Source organism: Uranotaenia lowii, unplaced genomic scaffold (genome assembly GCF_029784155.1).
Source record: "Uranotaenia lowii strain MFRU-FL unplaced genomic scaffold, ASM2978415v1 HiC_scaffold_47, whole genome shotgun sequence".
Classification (NCBI taxonomy): domain Eukaryota; kingdom Metazoa; phylum Arthropoda; class Insecta; order Diptera; family Culicidae; genus Uranotaenia; species Uranotaenia lowii.
Genome location: NW_026598389.1, coordinates 10,338 through 32,259, shown reverse-complemented (window position 1 = coordinate 32,259; position 21,922 = coordinate 10,338). Strand labels below are relative to the sequence as shown.

Sequence of the window (21,922 nt, the reverse complement as noted above, 5' to 3'; positions counted from 1 at the left end):
TGATTGATACCTACAAAAATGAACTGGAACGTTGTGTGGGTTTAGGAAGTGAGGGGAAGGGTTATGATAGACGTGATGACTAGTTTCAAAAGCTTAAACTAAGCTTCTTGGGTTGTATTTGTCGTCAGTGATCATGGTGATGCGGCGCTTACTTCTAGATGATGCTTGTGTAGTCGTCATTTCTGTTCGTTCGTGTTTCGCTTTTGAGCTACAGCAGCGAAGAAGACCGTCGTATGCGAGAGCAGGAAAGAGTTCCGGGTGAGGCATTTCCAATTTTTTTCTCTTTCTTTTTTTTAGCAGGTCTATACGTCATCTTCTTTAAAGGCTCCGTACAGAACCCACCACCAGCGTTACCACATATACAGATTTTTCTGTATGTATACAGATTTTTTGGAAATTTTGTAACACAGAATCTGTATATACAGATTACAGATAATTGGAAATTTATACAGATTTCATACAGATTTTCAGAAAATCAGAGATTTTCCAAAATATTTTGATTATACTTCGAGTCAATCAATGATAATCTACTTTGATGATTCAATCATCCATCAATTATCACGCTTGCAAATAAGAAAAAAACTTCCAAATTAGAGTTCGGAACCGTAACAATGCAAAACAACATGCAAAGGGTAGAAGAAAGTTTTAAAACCTGTGTTTAAGAATCATATACCAAAATTGGTCATTGCCATATAAGAAATGTAACTTTTAATGGTAAAGACTATTGACACAATGTTCAAATCCCAAATGATTGTTAAACCCCAGAGTTATATTAAGCGGAATATATCGACCTAAAACTTTGCGTGACCTTGTTTTTCACACATGGCGGGCATGTATTTTATAGAGTAGGCGGTGAAATATTGACATCGCACGCGTTTTTTTTCGCTTCGCTGATAATTCCAATAGTTTTCGTTATTTAATTGAGTGAATCTTCATAAACTGAATCTAAGTGGTATCAACGTGTGGCTGTATTTTCACAGCAGAGATGGCTACCAAATTAGCGATCCAAACTTAAGGAAAGTGTCTTACAGAAAGTTTTAAAATTTGACTCATGGAGTTGGAAGAGCCTTGCTTGATTTTGGTATTGTTTTTCGTGCCTGTACTTGAATTTTGTTTTTCATTAAATGGACCTGAAAGTGATATTTTTCAAACATGTGTTGTACATGGTTGTTTGATCTTGTTAATTCCCACAATTTCAATGATATGCTGAACTTCTAAAAATGTGAAAACCATGGTGATATCCGTCAATTCGACTCCAAAGGTTTTTGGACGGGGCAAATGTTTACGAATTGGCGCTCGGGAGGAAGAATTGAGTTGCTTCGATTGAAAAATGTGAGAAGAACGTACCGCAACGGATGACAAATCGTGTGTGTTATGTCATATCCAACACTCCTGGACTACGAGGAACTTTTGGTGAGATTGTTCCATGTTTCATTCATTCTATCATTCATCAATCCTATCTGCCAAGTAGGATTTTCTCAATTGCACCCTTCCGACTCCTATCTGAAACAGCTTTATGGGTCGTATGAGTTCTCTACATCTAAAGAGTTATTTTGCTGTTTCAGATGTTTCCTACCATGATTACATTGACTTGTCACGGTGTACATTATGGTACCACACTTATCTTCAAAATCAACATTTGAAATGAGAATTCTGAATGAGATTCTCATTTTGGCATCTTATGCTGGTTTTGATTATTAGTTGTACCATGTGTATCAGCCAATGCAAGATGTGTGTAGTCACCCCCATGCTACGGCGGACATGTATTTTGTCTGTTACAATTAATCGGACATAATTAAACCAAAAACGATTCGCGTATACGAAAAATCAGGTTTAACACTGGTTTGACATGAAGCACAAATATTAGCCCGCAGAAATTAGCAGCGTAGTTCAAATGAGTGCGCTACGCATTATAAAAAGGTCACCGTAGTTCAGCGTAAGTATCCGGAATGAAAATTTTTGATACAGATTTCAATACAGATTTTTGAGATTTCATACAGATTAAAAAGATTTTTTGGCTCGAAAATACAGATTTAAATGTGGCAACGCTGCCCACCACCTTTGCGCAACCTGTTGTTTAAAATCGATTCAAAATTCTGGTTTATTTTCCCCTAATTTCTTCTCAATTTTGAGGTTTTGATTGCTGTAGTGGACTAAACTTGAGAACATATAAAATTTATCGCCACCTAATTTGTTTTCTTATTTTTGTTTCGGATGATTTCAGCACAACGAGTTGTATTATTTTTTCCATATTTTCTAGACAGCTCTTATAAACAACGTAGGGTTGGCAGATCACCAGGGGTGGCAACTAAAATACTCATTTTCAAACAAATCCATTACATATAATTTCAATTTATTAGCTTTACAGTTAATTTTTCAGGAAAAAAGCTCATATATTAAGGAGGACTAAGCAAAATTATTGCTAAATACCCATACACTTAATATTTGTTTTACTATAAATCCTTTATCATTTACTTTAAATGAGATCATAATTTTTTTTGTTACAATATAACACTGGTACCAGAGACGACTAAATACAATGTGATTTTTATCAAGTACAGGAAAATGTTTCTCAACATTTTTAGCAACCTGAATCAGTCTGCTAGAAAATGTACCGGGCTCAACTAGGTAATTTAATAAACATATTTTATCAACATAAACCCCGTCGTGAAAGCTCCTCGAGCTTACATGTTATTGCTCAAATATTTCATGATTCAATTTATGGAAATAATCAACAATAATGGTGCATATTATTTTCAGGATACCGGAATTTAACTAATGTTCTTCGTTCACTGTATAAATATTTCAGTTTGTTCATTTTATTTTTGTATAAAAGGTTTTGTTCTGATCATATTTTCGACTAAGTAGATGAGCATCTTTCACAAATATCTTTAGCTTATCATAATGGTACAGTACTAACACCAAGAGTTTTTTTTATATCTTTTCTGCTCAATTATTCATTGCAGTTTCAGATTATCCAGTCATATAACCTTCTTGCAGTGTTCGGCACAAAAGCGCTAATCCGCTATTCGCTAGTTAGTCCGCTAAATTTTTGTTAGCGGTTTCATTTTGCCGCTAAGTTTGGATTGATTTAGCGAATTGAAAAGTTCCGCTATTTTTTGTGTCCGCTAATTGAAGATCGCTAACTCCCATATATTTGTATCAATCTCTCGAATTCTTAGAGATAGAATAAACTTTTTTTCATTAATCAGGTCAAAGTGACATTGTGCATCATTCTGATTGCTTAATTGGATTCATTGGAGGAATGCGTGTTAGAGTTAGAGAAAAGATGTATTTAGTATTATTTTTCTCTCTTCAAGCACTTTTTTTAGCAACTTTTACAGAAGAAGATAACAATAAAAAATGTTAAAAAATATAGAACTATTTTCAACAAATCTTCATCAGCATTTGTTTTCAAGTGGTTGAGCTATTTACCACAGAAAATATTTACTTTTCACAATACAGTTTTCTAGAGATTTTACAGATCAGTTCATATAAAAATAAGATAAAATCACTATTGTAGCCTTCGTTTTAAGTTCAAATAGAAATTGTATAAACCGGCATATTTGAAAAAGGGGAAAACAGGTTAAAGATTTTAAATGAGGATTATGTAATATAATGCCAAAACAAAAAAAAAATGAATTGCACAAAAGATTATTTGCAACACAATTGCATATTATCCTACTTTGCATAAAATCAATAAATCGAGTAAATTTTTAACCAAAATTTAAATAAAAAAAAAAGAGATATAGCTCCCATTTTCCACATTCTGTTCTTTCGCTCTTTCTTTATTTGTTCTAAAATCGTTTGTTTTAAATTTTAGAACACAGAGACTCGTTAAAACTCCTATCTTTGACAGTTTTGGTTTTGCTCATATAATTTTATGAAAATACGATCAATTTATCTAATTTTAAATTAAATTCTTGACACTTCATTAATTCCCCCTTGGGGAGTTGGAAAAATCTGAAGGGGAAGTGCGTAACTAAAGAAAAATTTAATATTTGTTCCGGCCTTAATGTTGGAAAACAGTTAGCGATTAGCGATTAGCGGCTTTAAGCTTAAAGCGATAACTTTTTTGGCATATTTAGCGTATTCAATTAGCGATCGCTAACTTTGTATGAGTTATCGATTTAATTAGCGGCGCTAATTTTTCAGTTAGCGATGCCAAACACTGCCTTCTTGTTATACTATAGTAATTTATAACCAGAAATGATATCATGATGTTAAACTACACTCTCAATAATTTTAATAATTATATTTTGTGAGAAAGCATAAATGGAAAATCTCTCAAAAACATTTTTCCTCTCAAGTAGCTAAACATTTTAGGTTATCGAAATGCAAGGTCTGTTGTGGAAGAGAAAATAATCTTCATATAGTAGCTATTTTGGATTTTAATTTTGAATTTGATATTTCAGGAGAAATTTATTTAATTGCTGAGATCCATCTTTTGCATTATATGAATTCTGTGAATTATTTATAATTTCATATAAGATTCTGAATTTATTCTTCGTTTTCTAAATATTTCAGGAGCTTTATCTTCATGATTCTTCTAAATCATTTTCAATTTCAGTATCAGTACAGCAGCATTAAAATACTTGTTATTCAAACATAACATCACCCATTCGATATTCTTCATTCTAGTTAATCAGATAGTAGTTTTTAAATTATTTATCTAATTAAATTTGAATATAATTCCATTGTTTTATTTTCTTTGACATGTTTGAAAACCTAGGCATTTTAATATAATTAATTATCATTTAGCAGTTTTCCAGCATTATCAAAATCTCCAAGAACAACATCATAATTATTTAGATAACATTGTAATACATATATTTTATATTATTTTATTATCATTATCATCATCATATTATATTATATTGTATTGTATCATATTACATTATATCATATTATCATATCATATTATATAACATAAATTGTATTCAATTATAATATATTATTGTTCTATCGTTCATGTTTTCATTATTACAAATATAAACAACTAGGGTAGGGGCATCAGGGTAACCTTGCTTTGCAAAAGGAGCGGGTAGCAGTATGTGCTTGTTACCTGTTTCGAATATCGGACTTTTCTCAATATATGTCAAGGGAATTTGGCATGGTTGTGAAAAAGATCATATTTGATTACTTCTTGTAAACTAAGGACGCACTCTTTTTTCGGAAGCCTTGGGGGCGGGATTATAGTTTGCATGCTATCTTGGTTAGTCAACAATATGGTTATAGTTTCTCGAGACTTTTCCTCCTTACAACCCTGGATACCGTAAGTGCCTCTGCTTACGATTCCATTCCCTTAAAAGTCTCACTGAGGTGTTATGGCTGTGTTGCGTGATAGCCAAGATGGACGCGTGGGTTATTTTCTTGGCCATAACCGCGGCGCTGCCGCAAACCCAAGGTGGATACATACATACATACATACATACATCTTTCAAAGTAGGAATTGGCTTCCGGGGCTTTTTCAGAATTTTAGTTAATTTCCAAAACGGCTTTGAGTAGGGTTTTATGTCCTCTACTGCTTTAGCAAAATTTTCATTACGGATGAAATTTAAACGACGTTTGATCTCTTTTTGAAGGTCGCAATAAATAAATTTCAAATAAGGATCCCTAGTACGTTGATATTGGCGTCGACGAATGTTTTTCAGTCGTATCAAAAACTGAAGATCATTATCGATCAAAGGTTGATTAAATTTATGTTTAACTTTGGGTATTGAAGCGGCTTTAGCATTGACTATTAAAGTTGTCAAATTTTCTACAGCCAAATCAATATCTTCAATTGAATTCAGTGGAACGTTTACATCCAAATAACGTTCAATAAAATTACTATATCGCTCCCAGTCAGCTTTATGAAAGTTAAAAGTTGATTTTAAAGGGTTTTCAATGGGACTTTGGGATAAAGAAAAAGTTACTGGAAGGTGGTCTGAATCGAGGTCCGCATGAGTAACTAATTGACTGCAATGCTCGCCTAAATCCGTTTGAACCAAATCAATTGTGGAAGGATTTCTAATCGAAGAGAAACAAGTATGCCCATTAGGATATTCAACAGTGTAATAACCTGCAGAGCAGTCATTAAATAAAATATTTCCATTTGAATTTGATGAAATATAATTCCAAGATCGGTGTTTTGCATTAAAGTCACCAATAATAAAAAATTTAGATTTGTTTCTGGTGAGTTTTTGTAAATCTCCCTTCAAAAAATTTTTCTGTTCACCGCTACATTGAAAAGGCAAATATGCGGCAATAATTATAATTTTCCCCATAGACGTTTCTAATTCTATTCCAATTGTTTTTAAGACTTTGGTATTGAAAGAAGGAAGAAGTCTAAATTTGAGAGCTGAAACCGCTTGTTTTCATGTTATTAAAGGTCAATGAAAACTATCGAAAAGTTTCGGAAAAAAAGCTGTAGATCAGTTATCAATAGCAGGAAAATAAATTCACTTAGTGCTTAAGAAAGCTGAGATTGAAAGCAGTTGTTAGACGTGTGAATGTATCTTTTTAAATGTAAATTATGATTACAAAAAAAGTAAAAATGATGTGTAGAAATCGTACGTTTTTTATTTAGCAACAGCCAACATTGTTTCAGTCACTGGAGATTTTTTTTTGAAGAGTTAGTAAATAACTTGACTTAATTTTACAGAGTTCGGCAGCATTGGATTATCAAAATAGGAAACACAGATTTTTTTCAACCTTGTTTTTTCTTCGATTATTGTTACACCTTTAATTTAACGTTGCACTGGATATTGAGTATGAAAACGCAATATGTTGCAATAAAATTATATTAACAAAAAAAGGTCATTTCATACCGGTTCAAGTGAAGTAATGATATTGTTGATGCGATTTTCTCATAATTCTGATTAACGGAGAATCAACGCGGGACCATAAGTATAGTCTCTTGCGTCCCATCTTGGATAACTTTTCGAAGGGTGTACCAATTCTGACAAAAGTTTCATCATTCAATAAACAACTAGAGGCACTGCAGTGATTAAAAATAAACGACCCGATTCTAAGTGGTACAAGTCTTAGATTTATCATGTTTCCTTTCTTCAGATTTTTTTACCTTAATTTTAATGGTAATGAAAACTTTTATTCCTAGATAGGAATAATGTAACCATCATAAATATCCTAACTGATTCAGAATTGATATTTTAATTTTTTGTTTAATTTTTTAAGAAAAGAGAAGAACCTTTTTTTTATCAGTTTGAATGACTTTCATGGAATTGTATTTGTGTAGAGGTTTAAAAAAATATGCTATTTTCACTTTGCTTTGTTCATTTTGAGGGAAGATAGAAGTTCAAAGTCAAAGTTCAAAGTTCACTTTACATGACTACTTCTAAGATGATTTATGAAAATTCTGTAAAAAAGACATTTTACCTCAGTTGAACATTTCTCGTAATTCATTCTTTTGGAGATGCAAACCACGGTGGAGTGATTTCCAACGCTTGAATCATCATTCAACAAGTAGAAGAAATGTAGTAAACCTCACCCTGTTTCAAATTTCTCTTGACGTCGTATCGAAAAGTAGGATAAGGATTATGTACCGAGAAGATGTGTCACATAAGCTCTTGCGGTTTTTGAGGAAAATACTCTTCAGTTTAATCTTAAAAAAAAATATATTTAAGGCAACATCCCGTCGAACAAAATTCAGTAAAGTCGCAGAAATGGTCAAGTGCAAGGTAATATTCTTAGTTCTGATTTTTTTCGGACTATTAGGAATCGGGAACATTTCCGGTACTCCAACGATCTTGATTTTCGGAAACGATTGGCTAAATTCAACCGGATCGAGTTCGAAGGATGGAGATCAAAGCAGTGCTGATCCAACGCAACCCCTCAAGATACCTGCGATAACCGAACTGGAAGCCAAGGTTAGTGAGCAATGCAAAATAGTTCTTGAAAAAGATTATTGCAATTGATTTTATTTTGAAGGTCCACCTAAACAGCTTCGGATTTAACGAAACTGAAGAGTTTGAAGCATTGATGATAGATTTTGCAAGTTCGGAAGAGCAAACTTTTAAAAACCTGATCCGAGTTTTTCAGCGAGAAGCTGATCTGAACGAAACTGGAATCCTAGATGACGAAACGAAACTGATGATTGGCACCCCGCGTTGTGGGGTCTTGAAAAAATATGTCAGTCAAGGAGTGAAGGTTCATAAGTGGAGAAAAAATACTTTGTCCTATCGCATAAGAAATTTTCCCAGGCGCAAAAGATCAGGTCATATAAGATCACTCATAGCAAAAGCATTCTCCGAGTGGAGTAAAGTGACAAATTTGGATTTCTTTGAAGTGAAAGATGTGAATGCAGATATAGAAATTTTGTTTGGCCATCAATTTCATCCGCTGCGCAATGGAAAATGTTGGTTTGAAGATCCCATCGGAACCCTAGCTCATGCTTTGCCTCCGGAAAGGGGAGATATCCATTTCAATTCCCTATATTTTTTCGATAATGGTGCTTCTTTACAAGATTTTTTCGACACTGCACTTCATGAAATTGGCCACTCACTAGGATTGGGTCACTCCCGTTCGAAAGCATCTCTGATGTATCCGTATCATCAAAATCAGTTTTCAAAACCACAGCCTATAGATGTCAGAAACATTCAAGCCCTATACGGGAAAAGACAAAGAAGCAGAAATTATGAATTGAATTTATCCCAACCTGAGTTTGGTTCGTTGAAAAAGATTGATGCAGCAATCGAGGAAGATGATGGTACAGTTTTCATTTTTTCGGGAGACTTCTATTACAATACCTCTGTGGAATCACCCAAGGGGCAACTGATCTCCTCCAGGTGGCCTGGACTACCAGGTAAGGAACTGTAATCCGTGCTTTAAATTTTTGATAACCGTTTTCCTTTTTTTTATCCCAAAAGCAAACATTGACGCTGCCTTCCGTTACACCGATGGCCGTGCCTACTTCTTCAAGGGCCCCAAGGTTTGGCGGTTCCGAGGAAGTCGACTGGAAGCTGGACACCCACGGCTGATTAGCGATTCTTTCCGGGGACTTCCAAACAGTATCGATGCTACTTTTGTAGACGGTAAAGGTGATATTGTTGCCACCAAAGGAGGCCAGTATTGGACGTATGACGCCGGTAAAAAGCGAGCATCCCCAGCTATGCCGCTTTCTAGCCTTCAAGGCGTAACACCCCCATCACTCGATGCAGCTGTGTACTTCGGAAAGCGTTTATGGACCTTCAAAGACACCAAAATCTTCGAGTACACGACAAATGGTTTTGTGGAGTATGATAACCGTTGGTTTATTAGTTAATTTTGATTTTAAAAAGTGTTGAATTTGCCAGTTCCATTAAGATGAAATAAGAATGATTCAAATGTTTGGGAAATCTTCACCATCTTACTATTTAGCATTAAATTATTATTTTTAATATTTTTCACAACATTATTGAAAAAATCTTTGGATAGCTCGGATCAGTACGACAGAGGTCACATTTCTATTTAAATGTTATATACCATTCTTATTATACGGTTTCTCATATCGAAATAAATACTTTCTCTTGATGAATTAATCTAACATTAGTTAAGGGAAATACTTTTTCCCCTGATATAGTTTTCCGTGCATCTATGCATAGAAATGATCAAATCATGGTTGAGTCGACGGCTTCGCAAACTCTCGGTGCCTACTTTTACCAATCAATAGTTTTTGAGGGGGTCACAAGGAATATTGATATATTCGGGTGATATACGACATCTGATGGTAGAAATATTAATAAGCAAATGAAACCCTCAGTGAAGGGTCTTGGATTACCTTCCACTTACAATCCAAACTCAGAGAGAAAGAAGCTAAGAAAGGTCTAAAATACTGTGCTGTAAACGGGATCCATCAATTCGAGTCACTTCTCCATTATTCAAAATTGTCATATAGAAGTCGTAGCACAGCTCATAAATCATTTTAGCACGATCATCATCACGTGAACTACCCAAGCCTACGCCATGGGAGTTAAAGTCTCCTAGAATTAATCGGGGTTCTGGAGGAAGTGAAAATATATTCGCCAATTGGTTCCGGCTAACGCTTGAAGATGGCGGAATATAGACCGAGGCAAGGCAAAGATCTTGATTTTTAATTCTAGCTTGGCAATAAACGACTTCAATATCTGGAGATGGTTGAATTGGAATACGATAGGAAGAATGCCATTTCTTGATCCCCAAAAGATCGCCACCCCCTTTTTGATCATTGATGATAAGGCGAACACATCACAATTTAAATTGTGTACCAAAACATGAACAGAGTCTAATTTTGGTAGAATATTTCTGTAGTTCAAAAATATTTTACAGTACTCTCCATCCTGCAGGTACGCTGAAAAAGTCCAGGATAAATACAATAATTTCCGAGAATTTCATATCACCATCCGCCGAAAAGCTGGGAAAACCGTTCGACAATGGATCAGTTGCAGCTGCTTTTGGAATTGTTGCATTTCTTAAATCTACTGATGGCCCTGGATTTTTAACGGAAGCTTGGGGTTTTGACTTCTCAGAAAGTGGAGGAAAATCCTTCAGAGAAGGGTTGGAACCTGGAGGACTTTGCATAGGTGTAACGGAATATCTATTTCCACTCAGAGGATTTTTATATGTTTTGTTGGCAGTCATTCTGGGTTGTTTACTGGTCGAATGTTTCCTTTTAGGGGCCTGTGCAGCTTTTCTGTTTGAAAATGGTTCAGTTGATGTATCTTCAAATAGGTTCTCCGCTTAGGACTCATCTTCGTTTAGAAGGTCATATTGATTTTCTTGAGTAAAACCAAGGGGCACATCTGGCATACGAAACCCAAGGTGGAACCCACTCACGGCAGCAAACTCCCTGCTGTTTGAAGTCAAATTTCCGTCTTGTAAAAAAACTAATTTTCTGTAACAATTGGCAAAGACTTTAAAACCATGTCTCTGTATGACATTTCTGTACGATGTTTCAAAGAAGTCTTGATGTACTTCGGACACGCCGAGAGAGCATGAATAGAAACCCCATCACAATAAAGACATTTAGGTACTCTCTGTGTTTACCTCACAGGAGGCTTCCGGATGCCTCTTATTGCATTTAGAGAAACTCGCCTGATTGCAACTGTAGGCGGCCGTATAATCCAACTGTTTAAAATTCTGGCAATACATTACTGAATTTACATAAAGTCTCATAAGTTGACTGAAACTTCCCGATCGTGAGACAGTCAGGAAGAGCCAGTATCAGAAAAGGTGATTCGAAAAGAGTTTGACAGGGAAAAGGTACGTTTTCCCCCCTCGCCTCTGGTAGTCTTCAGCTGATATGCTTCCGGAAGCTACCAGGTCAGCGACGTTCAAACCTCCTTCGATCACCACCTCACGAGCGGGTATTCACGTAAACTCTTGCAGGTAGCACTGGCATTTGCTTCCTTCAGGTTGCCCACGACAACGCGCATCTTATTCCGCCTTATAGATTCATATCTATAAGGCGGAATACCTTAACGTAACAATCGTCGTTATCCTCGAAGTACAGAATTGCTGCTCGTATTTCCCAGATTCCGGGTAAGTATAGTGATTTCTTCAGCAGGTAAGTATGTGTTCCAGCAGGTTAGTATGTTAGACCTTCAGGTTTCATCTCGTACAAATTCAACACAGATTTAGGTAAGTACAACATTACTATTTTTACTTATTTATTTACTGTACAACTATACTTTAACTTAATTAAATAATCTCACTTTCACAGGTAATATGCACAACAATGTTTCTTCTCGAATCAACAGGAGTTTACTTTGGAGGTTTGAGTCTTCGATGTCCAAGCAGAAAAAAACTGAACCACGTTTCCAATGCGATGTGCCATTTATAAACTAAGCCTCCCGGAAAAGATTCTTCATCATCTTGGGGTTCGTGATGTTCGCTGACGTTTGATGAAGTTGACAGTTGACCTTATGTCCCGTTACTGAAAATATTTGTTTCTGGAACAGGAGCTGGTGGTTTACTCAATTTCGTGTTCCACGAACTATATGTAATCCAATACGCTCAACTACACCTAACTTATTAACCTCGTATATTACCTCGTATGTGCATGAAAGTTTTGCAAAGAAATCCCAAACTGATGCCATCTATACCGATCTGTCTGGCGATTTCGACAAGGTGAACCATGATATTGCCATCGGAAAGCTCGCGCGTTTAGGATTTTGTGGATCTCTTATTGGCTGGTACCGCAGTTACCTTACTGGACGTAAATTGACAGTTCGTACGGGTAACTGTTTTTCCAGGCAGTTCTCAGCTTTATCAGGCGTGCCTCAGGGAAGTCATTTAGGGCCGCTAGTATTCCTAATCTACTTCAATGACGTGCTGCAACTCCTCGATGGACCAAAATTGGCGTATGCCGACGACTTGAAACTGTACTACTCTATCAATGGCTCCGAAGATGTGAACTTCCTGCAGAACCAGTTTAACCTCTTTGCCTCCTGGTGTGATGCCAATCGCCTACCTTTAAACCGTAATAAATGTGTAGTAATATCATTTTCCCGCAAACGACGCCCGTTCTCAGCCGTTTATTTCCTCGGAAACGATGCAATCTTTCGAGCTCAACACGTGAAAAATCTTGGTGTGATCCTCGACGCGCAGCTGGATTTTAGGAATCACACCAACTATATCGTCGACAAAGCCTCCAGAAGCCTGGGTCTTCTTTTCCGCATGACGAAGGACTTTAAGGACATCTACTGCCTGAAGAGTCTTTACTGCAGTCTGGTTCGATCGATCCTTGAATATGCTTCTGTGGTTTGGTGCCCATATTATCAAAACGGCTCTGATCGCATCGAAGCCATCCAACGACGTTTTTGAGGTATGCCCTTCGACACTTAAACTGGCAAGACCCTTTTCGACTTCCCAGCTACGAAAGCCGCTGCCGCCTGATCGACATCGACACGCTGCAAGCCCGCAGGACCGCCACTCGTGCTTCTTTCGTCGCTGATCTGCTTTCATCAAGAATCGACTCTCCCGCACTTTTGGAAGTTCTTCCATTTAGCGTCCGACCTCGTGGTTTGAGGAATCGGGATCTTCAGCTCTTCGTTCCTGTTAGACTAAACAATTACGGGGCCAACTCTGCAATAATTGGCGTCATCAAGACTTTTAACCGCTTCTCAGAGCATTTTGATTTTGACGTTTCGAAGGTTGTATTCCGAAGAAGAATTCTTAGTGTTCTAAGTTCAGTGTAGATTTGTATTTGTAGTTAGTCTCTTAATTTTTAAATATTATTTGGATCAATATATGATCTTTTGATTTAATAAAATAAATAAATAAATAAATAAATAAATAAATAAATAAATAAATAAATAAATCACGGAGGAAAATTATCGGTCGAGGTGTCGGTAGATGTTAACAATATTGAGGGGTTTCTCGTTAGGTTTGGGCCGGAAGTAGACCACCCAAGGTAAACCCAGTGACGATGGGGAGGTTTTGGGGAAGGAGGCTTTTTCACTAGAGAGGGTGAAATCATTATTAATGGCAAAACATAGAAATTGGAAGAGGAAATAAAGTAGATGCCGAACTGGAAAGGAGATACGAAATGTTCTTCAGCTTGAGAAACTGAGTTTGGGGAGGGAAGATCATTTGCGGGAGGTAAAATATCCATTTCCCGATCAGAGAGGGAAGCAGTTTCGATGTAATGGTCAGAGATCACATCTTCCCAGATGATTTCCTCCTAAAAAGAGGGGTCCTTTCTCCCCTCGTGGCCGTCATCCATCAGCCGGGAACGATCTGATCTTATGGGAGATAGTAAAAAAAATCTGGAAACGTCCAGCAATCCAAATTTTAGCTGGAAACCAGCAAACATTCTCCGTCTTGCTGATCTTTTCCAGCACTTGATCTGTATTGCTGAAAAAACCAGCATTCGATCTGGCCAACTCTGATTTTTTGTTGTTTTGATAATTTTTTTCCTCCACATTCCAGCGATCGAGCGGTTGAGCGATTAAACCAAAAGGGTCAGGTGGATGAATATTCAAATATTCGCGCATTGCGGCATCCCGCTGACGGAAGGAAATTGATTCATTTTAATTTAAATATGCCAATAAATTGTGTGTGTTCATACGAATAATGAACACACCCAATTTGGATTTATACATAGCTTAAAAACCATTAAAATTTGAAATTAAATTAGAATCCAAATATTTCCGGATCTCTTTAAAACAATTGTTGATTTCCAGCACTTTAAGATTGCTGATTTTCCGGCAACTAGATTTGCTGTTCGTTTCCAGCAATTTTTACTGAAATTTTGCTGGAAATCCAGCGGGACAAAAACCACCAATATTAAAGATTTACTGTGTAAAATATTTAAATATTAGTGTAAATACTCGAATATTGTCCGAGAATGTCACTTTAGCAAAATTTTTTACTAACAGTAATAAAAACTTTCATATAAATATAGCGATTTGACATACCCAAGTAACAATTTTAGTTTTTTAAGAAACTGGAAGTGTTCTTCAAAACTTCGTTATAAAACAACATTTAGTTTTATAACCTCTATTAAAACATCTTTAAAACACTTACAAGTGTAAAAAGGCCCACCTACAGGAGGTCCTGGAGATCATTTTACAAGTGCCTTATACAACCAAGGGTTTCGTCAAGAGCTGATGGTAGCTGTCAAATTTCAGTTGACTGAATTTTTAATTTCTTGACAGCGGTTTTCAATTGATTAGAAAAAAGAGAAAAATATTCTGACTGAGTTTGCAAACAAAATAAGATGGATTCATTTAGTCGAGAATCAACAGCATAATAAATAGTCGATCAACCCAAGAAATATGTATGATATTTTCCGCATTTAACATGCACAAACCTGATGCGCTTGAAAGTTTATCGATTGATTTTTAAAAAAAGATGTGAAAAATACGCGCCCCAGTACAGTTTTGCGAAATAAAAGACTTAAATATATATAAATAAAATTTTTTAAACATATAAAATACCTATACTTTCTGTAAACATGCTCATATTGTCTATCTATCAGTGTTTTATACTATGTGTTTGCGAATATCGTGAGTTGTTGTATTTTTATTTTAAAAAAATGCTCCACTGTACTAAAATTCATGAGAATTATTTTCTCAACATTTTTTAATTCCATCAGAAAATGGAGTTTCAACTTCGTGTTTCAATCAATGAAATAAAAATAAAAAAAACACCAGACTACGATTCACTTTTTATTTAAATAATGTTTATGTTGCACTATGCCTTTCAATCCGGATTCAACATTAGAACTCTGTAGTTGCTTCTCAGGAGATTTTTCCCCATGTTGGCCATCATTAAGGTTTCCGTTGTAACAGCTCCGAAACGAAAACAGGCTGGTTTTCCGGGTGGAAACCCCATCTTCCGGTGCACACGCTTCGCTGCAGCTGCGTAAAAGTTCCGGAAGCTATTACTGTCGAACAGTCGGTTTTTTTGGCTGTGTTGCTGGAGAAAAACCAACCGGCACCGACACCATTGAGCATCCGGACACTGCACTGTGATGAGAGAGGCAGTTGCGCCGAATCGCGTCCCAAGTAACAATTTTAGCTTTATTATGGTCGGCAAAATATCGTTTGGACTATCGCATTAATCTTCATAAAAAGCTAAAGCGCATTCTATAACATCACCTGGACTCTAATAAAGCCAAAATCAGGCTATTTGGCCCTACCCTAGAAACGTCATCAAGACATATAATTGTTGGTCATCAATGTTGGTCACCAAAGCTTTTAAAAAGCTATTATAAAACATGTTAGAAATTTTTGTTTTTTTCGGTTCTGTCAGTTCTCGGAGTTTTTTTTTATTTTTTCCAGCAACCATAATGGTTGATGAATGATGATTGCATTATTCAGATATGATCTGGTAAAATTATTAGCAAAAAAACCAATGTTTTAACCATACATTGAGCTTCTTTTCTACTGCCAGTCAAGATTTTAGGTAAAATGTATATGAAATAGTATCTTAAAATAAATGCGCCTCGTCAAATCTGATGGTCAATCATGATGGAATTGATGGAAAAAGGCCTGAAAAAAAATTTCCCAATGCTTGCATTGTGAATCCATCAACATGGCGTCATTTTGTGCCCTTCGATTTTGCAACCAACATGGCGTGAGTCAATTCATAGTTTTATTATGGTTTAATGATGACCCCAAAAAAAGCTACGATTTGACGTTTCTCTCGCAAGCCAACCAATTACACGCTAAGGTTGAGTTCCTCATTTCTGAGTTGTTAATCATGAGTACAGTAAATGAGGACAGACTTTTTGAATGAAAAGGGATTGGTTTTGAATGACCCGTGGAATAAATCATGAGTTGAAGTCAAATTTCGTTGTCTGACGCCATCTTGAAATCCAAGATGGCGGCTTCCGCTGAACTTTAAAATGGTGTAAATGACTTGAAATCGCATGAAACCCCAACAAAATGGGTATCGGGTGAAAGGGCTAAACGAGTAGAAGTTAAATTTCGCTATCAGACGCCATCTTGAAATCCAAGATGGCGGCATCCGCTCAACTTTTAATGCTTAATGCTGACAAAAAGTCGCATTAAACCACCACTATACGGGTATTGGGTGAAAGGTTTAAATTGTATTGGTCTTATTCTTGCGAAAACTATAAGGTTATGTTGTTTCTGTTAACCGTCTGATTTAGGCACATGTGCCAAATTCGATGTTGCCAAAATCGAATGTTGCCAAAAACGAACGGGGTCTGCATTGTGGTGGTTTTTGTGGGATTTTCAGTCACTAACAGATTTTCAGAGAAAAGCGAAAACAGATATTAGACTTCTATCATTTAGCCTTAGCACCGAATACAATATATTTGGGAGTTTCATGCTATTTTCATTCATTTACAGTATTTTTAAGTTCAGCTGAAGCCACCATCTTGGATTTCAAGATAGCGTCAGAATGCAAAAATAAACTTTTTATAGCTTATCCCAATTGACAAACACCCATATTTTGGAGGTTTCATGCGATATTCAATGATTTAGAGCATTTTTAAAGTTTATAGAAAGCTGCCATCTTGGATTTCAAGATGGCGTAAGATAGCAATATTCGACTTCTACTCGTTAAGCCCTTCCACCCAGGCTTGTAAGTGGTCACCATCGTTTGAATTTTTCGGAGACAATCACCACACATCGTTCGTGACAATCGTGGAGAGCGCAATCGTTTGATCGGAGAGCAAAAAAATGTCAAATGAAATTTTGATCTTTGGTGTGGTTAGTCGTTTGACTTTCATCCCTCTTGCGTAGATAATCGAGATAATCATTCCACATTGTTCGACCAACACATCCAAACATCACCCGGCGCTGCAGAGTGGCGAATTTTTTTTCAACAGGAGGGAGTGAATAGAAAAGATTGCATTTGCTTATTGAGTCTGTAAGTTCTGCTGCGTGAAAAAGATAGGCGATGTCGTAAACTGTCGGGAATTATGGTCGTTTGACCATCAAATTATCCCTCTCGTGTACCAAGACACGAAATTTCGTTCGACAATCACACAAAGAAAAATGAACATCGTTTCGTTTGATGGTAGTCGACTGTTCGGCAAGTTTTCGGTCGCATTCGTTTGATGGCACGAACAGTGAAACTGATAACAGCAGGCTGTGCGACTGTCAGAGAAAATGTCGATGGTTTACAAGTCTGCTTCCACCCACTACCACCTGGGTTTCATGTAATTTTAAGTCATTTACTACATTTTAAAGTTTAGCGGAAGCCGCCATCTTGGATTTCAAGATGGCGTCAGATAGCGAAATTCAACTTCTACCGGTTGATTTCTTTCAACTTATACCCCTATAATATAGGTTTAATGCGATTTTCAGTCATTTACAGTATTTTCAAGTTGAGTGGTAGCCGCCATCTTGGATTTAAGATGGCGACGGGCAACGAAATTTGACTTCTACTCTTATTCTACTCTCTTATTACTTTTACCTAATAACCATATTGTAAAGGTTTCACGATATTTTCAGTAATTTACAGCTTTGAAAATAAAAGCGGAAGCCGCCATCTTGAATTAAGATGGCGTCAAGCAACAATTTTTTTTCCTACTATTTGGGCCCTTTCACTCAATACTCATATTGTAAAGATATTCATACCACTTTCGGTGATTTCAAGTTTTCAAAGATGTATTTTTTAAATTTTAACTCAAAACCAACACGCATAACTTACCAAAAATGTGTAAAAATGGGAGTTCCAATTCAAATATGTGCTATCTAATCTGAGCGTGTCCTGTTTTGACATCTTGATCGAGAACTGTCACTAAGTTTTATGGCGGTTTAATAATCATGCACTGAGTGCTATTATAGAACATGCAAAAGAAAGCTTGGAGCAAACTTCTAGGTTTGTGTTTTATTATAGTTTAATAAAAGCATTCACAACTCTTTCAAAATAACTAAAACAGCATGTTTAATAAAAGTTTTATTAGCGTTTTCAAAACCATCTGAAAACATATATTCGAAAAAAAATTATAAGCATTCTGCATGACCATAATAAAACTGCCATAAAACGAGCTGCACAAAAAAAATGTCATAATTAAACCATGATAAAACTTCCTAATGCTAGTTGGCATAATCTGTGTTACTTGGGGTACGACTAAGCCAAGCAACTATGGGGCTGTTCACTAATTACGTAAGCACATAGGGGGGGTGGGGGGGGTTTCACATTTGCTTACGATCTCTTACCAGGGGGGTAGGGGGGGTTTCCAAAAATCTTACGTAAGAAATATAACCTTAAAAATTCATCACAGCCACAGCCATACGAAACCATATTTCTCAGGTTTTTTTACTCCCTACCTATTAGTTGGTAAATGTTGATGTTATGTTATTTATCTTTTAATATCTTTGAATTATTGAAAAAAATGCAAGTTCCATAAAATTTATAGAGAACCAATTCAAACCATCATAATTTGAAAATGACTTCATCCAGGAAAAAATCTTTAAAAATACATATAAGGCGCTTTAAATAATGAATTTGTAGACAGTATTTATAGTGAAAGACGCTATCAACTCTAAATTATACAAAAACTATATCGCTTACCGCCGGATGAGTCTGAGCTTTTAGGTTAGTTGACAACGAGATTGTTGTTAAAAACTTTTGCCCCATCTCTAGTAGTATGGAATGGAAATTTATTGAAATTTATTGTTACTCCAAACATACTACGTCTTGAATGATGTTTTCTTTAATAGTTATGACATTTCCTCTGTTGTTTTGTATAGATTGTGCTTTTCAAATACAATTTTTTAAATTTTTTTTAAGAAGTTCTTTGCTTTGAAGTCACATTTTTATTATTTTCAAACTATTTTTGAAAAAAACGTGTCAATTTCTCAAAGATTAAAAAACGTAAGATCTTACTAGGGGGGGAGGGGGGGTTTTGGAAAATCCTACTTTGTCTTACCAGGGGGGGAGGGAGGGTTGAAAATTTCCAAAATCGTGCTTACGTAATTAGTGAACAGCCCCTATCTGCATATTCAGGATATTACCTACAGAAATATAAAAAAAAAATACAAGATCAGGATTATTAAATGATGAAAAAGTACCTTTAGTTTTAGAAAATGAACGCAAAATTTTGCTGTTGGTATTTCTTGTCCGACTTCTTCTTTTGATGGTTTGTTTGTTTTTATCATCAATCAGCTGTCGTTGACATCTGTTGACACTTGACGTTTTATGGCATTTGACATAGTTTTATAGCGAGGTTTTGAAACTGCTTTATAGCGGCCTTCAAAACCGCTATATACACGGAGGATAAAATATTCTTAAAATTGATTGAAGTTTTCTAAACAGGTTTTATTATTGTCGTGTAGATATCCTGAAGTTAGTTTTGTAATGGTCTTGTTGAAATACGCTTCGCGGCTATCAAGACTTTTACAAAGTATTTTTAAAACTTCCATCTTTTCCTATAAAACCATTAGGATAGACTACATTTTGTCTATTTTTCTAAAATTAAATCTAATATAAAATAAAAATATAGTCTGAATCTTGATCTAAATAGTCATACTTTGCTCATTTCCATCACCAAAGCACTCAACAAGAGAATTCTTCGATAAGGATTCATTGCTCCTCGATCCATGGGGAACATATTTAGTCAGCACAGGTGAGTTATGCTTCATTATCTCTTTTACAAATTGGGCATAAAACTTAAATTTAACTGCCCCCGAGTTATCGGACATTGGCTTCAGGTCGGCGGTTCATCTAAACACGTGCTTGCATCTATCGGAGGTTTCGAAGTGATTTCCAATGGAAAAATTATAGTTTTGTACCGCCTTGACTCATCGGCGCGGCGAGAAAGCATGATCTTGGAAAAAGGTAAAGTAGATTGAGCAGCCGAAGAAAAAGAATTATTGAATGATAATAATTTGATGTGGAGACTGTCGTCGTCATAAGATCGGTCGTTTGAATCGTCAATTTCAGGGTTCTGGATGGAATTTACTTGTTTTTTCTGTAGCAGTAACCCTTTGTGATCATTCCACCGTGCTACTAATAGGTATGGCTCGTTAAGCGACGCCTTCCCGTTATCCGATCTGGCCCAATTGCAGCTAGCAGCGCATAACATTTTACAAGTTTAAAATTTCACATACAAACTTGGGACAGTCTATCCATCCATACAAACCAATCAATTAAGTTGCGAATATTCATAAGGTCTAAATTTAGAACCTATCTTGAGTCTTTCTAACATTCTTCGTCAGCTTTATGCAAATTAACTATAAATAAACACAAAAAAGTTATAAAAGTGGAAAAAAGGAAGTGGAAAAATCCGAAAACATAACTGAAATTGTGAATGTATTTTTTGAAAAGTAAAAAAGGTGAAAAACTTTTTCATCTTTGATTCAAAATTAAATTTTTATTTAAGTTGTTTATTTTTTTCGAAAAATCGAACTTTTTGTAGGTGTTTGAGGCTCAATAATAGGTACCAGACCACTACCAAAATTGGAACTGTATGATCAATGATGGTAGTTTTGATCATCAATATCTCTGTAAATCTACTAACAATGGCAAAACCTACTAACCAGACAATCTGAGATCATAAACTATAAATGGATTTTCTGAAAAAACACTAAAGTTCTTTCTGCTTATAGAAAAACATGGATTATAAAAAACCACTGCTCAAGTGTCCAAAGTAGGTCAAGTTTCCATATATAGACTGCAAGATAAAGGTGATTTTTTTTTCATTCACTTGAATAGAATTTTGTTTAGAAAATGGCTGAATCAAAGCAATCGAAAGATTCCTTTTAATTCAACCACGGTAAATGAAAAGTTCATATACCAGTATTTCGATAGCAACTTACTACCTTCTTCAGTGAACGTTTTCGATTGATGAATGTGTATCGTTTCCCTCCCTTATATTGTCCGGGTTAGGTAAGCTACTACTAGGTAGCAGAAACCTCCGAATGCTCGGCAGTTGTGCCGTTGTCTGTTTTTTGGGTCTACCTACCCTATTCTGGGTGTTTTCTGGTAGTGCTAAATTATTTTCTACCCGTTTTTGGGCATTGTCAGGTAAATTATTGTATTTCTTTTTACCTAAGAATTTGAACAACCAAGTGTGCCCTGGTCCGGAGTCTCCGTTTAAGAGATGAACTGATTTTTCATTGAAGATTTCAATGCTTTCAGCAACATCCAATTTAAGCGAATTACTATTCAAAGACCGGATCAGCGAGACATTTCCTCGATCAATAGAGTGACCAGATTCACACATGTGTAAAGCTACTGCAGATCTAGGATTCTGTGAAGGAAGAATTTTCTTCTTTGAGTCAGATCTAGCTATAGCCATGTGTTCCTCGAATCTATCAATCAACTTCCTTCTGGTTTGTCCAATGTACACCTTATCACAGTCGGAACAACTGATTTTGTACACACCAGATCTATGAAGGAGCTCCACTGGATCTTTTGTCGATCCTAAGATGGATTTCAGTTGATTATTAGAGCTAGTGAACACTAGTTCAATATCGAACTTTGTCAACTTGTGTCAACTTACGTCAAGGCGGACAAGGGAAATTCGGTGGTCATC

At 36.0% G+C, this 21,922-nt stretch overlaps 1 protein-coding gene across 1 annotated transcript; it reads left to right on the top strand.

Annotated features, from left to right (window-relative positions):
* The first annotated feature begins 7,667 nt into the window (after positions 1–7,667).
* On the top strand, positions 7,668–9,265 carry LOC129760146 (matrix metalloproteinase-2-like). Its single transcript, XM_055757734.1, has 3 exons — positions 7,668–7,871; positions 7,933–8,806; positions 8,871–9,265. Exons 1-3 carry the CDS (start codon positions 7,668–7,670, stop codon positions 9,263–9,265), a joined length of 1,473 nt encoding a protein of 490 aa, XP_055613709.1.
* Positions 9,266–21,922: the final 12,657 nt, after the last annotated feature.

What these genes read in the sequence shown, in the direction of transcription:
- LOC129760146 (XM_055757734.1), top strand. Translation starts at nt 7,668, where the DNA reads ATGGTCAAGTGCAAGGTAATATTCTTAGTTCTGATTTTTTTCGGACTA. An exon ending in TAACCGAACTGGAAGCCAAG is followed by an intron (nt 7,872 to 7,932) that starts GTTAGTGAGCAA and finishes TTTATTTTGAAG; the next exon opens with GTCCACCTAAACAGCTTCGG. An exon ending in CAGGTGGCCTGGACTACCAG is followed by an intron (nt 8,807 to 8,870) that starts GTAAGGAACTGT and finishes TTATCCCAAAAG; the next exon opens with CAAACATTGACGCTGCCTTC.